The sequence below is a fragment of the Tribolium madens genome, unplaced genomic scaffold (assembly GCF_015345945.1).
Source record: "Tribolium madens isolate multiple individuals breed KSU strain unplaced genomic scaffold, Tmad_KSU_1.1 Scaffold_71;HRSCAF=194;Tcas5.2_LG6, whole genome shotgun sequence".
In the NCBI taxonomy this organism is placed as follows: Eukaryota; Metazoa; Arthropoda; class Insecta; order Coleoptera; family Tenebrionidae; genus Tribolium; species Tribolium madens.
The window spans coordinates 8,649,544-8,650,939 of NW_025401041.1; the positions used below are offsets into that span (position 1 = coordinate 8,649,544).

The 1,396-nt window shown below is 29.2% G+C and overlaps 1 protein-coding gene across 1 annotated transcript in view; it reads left to right on the forward strand.

Annotated features, from left to right (window-relative positions):
* Window positions 1-755: 755 nt before the first annotated feature.
* LOC123009176 (odorant receptor 85b-like) overlaps window positions 756-1,396 on the forward strand; it is a 4,740-nt gene continuing 4,099 nt past the window's right edge. The window contains exons 1-2 of the mRNA XM_044405302.1: window positions 756-760; window positions 805-1,024. Of these exons, the coding sequence (XP_044261237.1) occupies window positions 756-760; window positions 805-1,024 (225 nt within the window). The remainder of the gene's footprint in view (window positions 761-804; window positions 1,025-1,396) is intronic.

Sequence of the window (1,396 nt, forward strand, 5' to 3'; positions counted from 1 at the left end):
GTTTTGACCAATTTTTGTGCATTTTTAGCTTATTTATGACAAAATTTTGTAAAATTATTGGGCTTTTAATTGCAAAATGTGCTGAAACTGCTGAAATTTTTTGAATTTCTGGCTGAATAACGTGCTGACAAAATTATTGATGTTGTTTTTTTATTTTTATGCAGAATAAAATTGTAAAACTATTAAAAAACATTTTGCCTATTTTTGTCTTTAGTCGCAATTTTCTCCTTAACTGTTTATCACAGAAGAATGATCTTTTTAATTTAAATTGCTTTCAAATGGTACTACACATAAGGGGTCTGTTAGTAATAACTTTGGAGTTATTGACAATAGACCAAAATTTTGACAAAAATTAAAAATTTTAAAATTACTTAAATGCACTTCTAGAGGTGTCAGAGATTCAGAAAAGTTCATAAAATGCCGAAAAACGACAAAAAAGATCAGAGACACTGGCCGGGGGCGTAACGGCGCAGTGAAATTAACTTAAATTAATGGGATTTTTTAGCCTTAAATAATGAAAAATATTCCACTATTGATTCTGTTAATGACCCACAAAGGCCAATCAATAAAAACGGTTTAAACGTCTTTTACCTTAAATTATTCAAATTCAGATGTCATGTGTGTGCAATTAATTAGCCCTGCTTGGCAATTTCAGAGTCAATATTCTAAATAAGTAATTAAATTATTAATCCTGAAAATTACTTAAGGGTTGCAAGTCTGAAAAAGCACAGTTTGTGTCAAACATTTGCTTAAAAATGTCGTAAATAACCGAAGTTTTTCAACAAAATTAATGAAATTTTTCAGGCCTGAAAGCCTCTCGTATTACCCCGAACTCATGCTGAAATGTGCCGGTTTGCACCCCTATTCGAGTCTAAAAATCGTTAAATTTTGCTACCACCACTATCTCAACTACTTTTTTTTCATTTTTCTTCTATTTTTGGCTATTCTAGAAGTGGGAATTTCAGTCAAAAGTGACATTTATCGGGCCATTGAAGGGCTCTCTTCAGTCTTATTCATGACTCTTGTAAGTTGGTTTCAGTCAATTTTTCTTTTTTTTTAACCAATTTGCTCACTTTTTATTTGATATTTTTATCTCAAAAAATGTTAAATATTTGAGAAAGGGCAAATTTGGGTGCTTTCTAACTTATTTTTCAGGAAATTTTGTGAAATTATTGACTGCAAAACAGCTAAAACGCTCAAAAGAACACAATTTTCAATCAATCTTGTGATTTTTGAATTTATTTTTGAGAAAATTTTGTAAAAATGTTCTGAAATTTTTGAAAAATACAAGATTTTTTAATAATATGGTTTCTTTTAACAATATTTTTTAAAAACTGTGTTTTTTACTGACAAACGTTCTTAAACGCTTGAAAAAACACGAATTTTGACCAGTTTT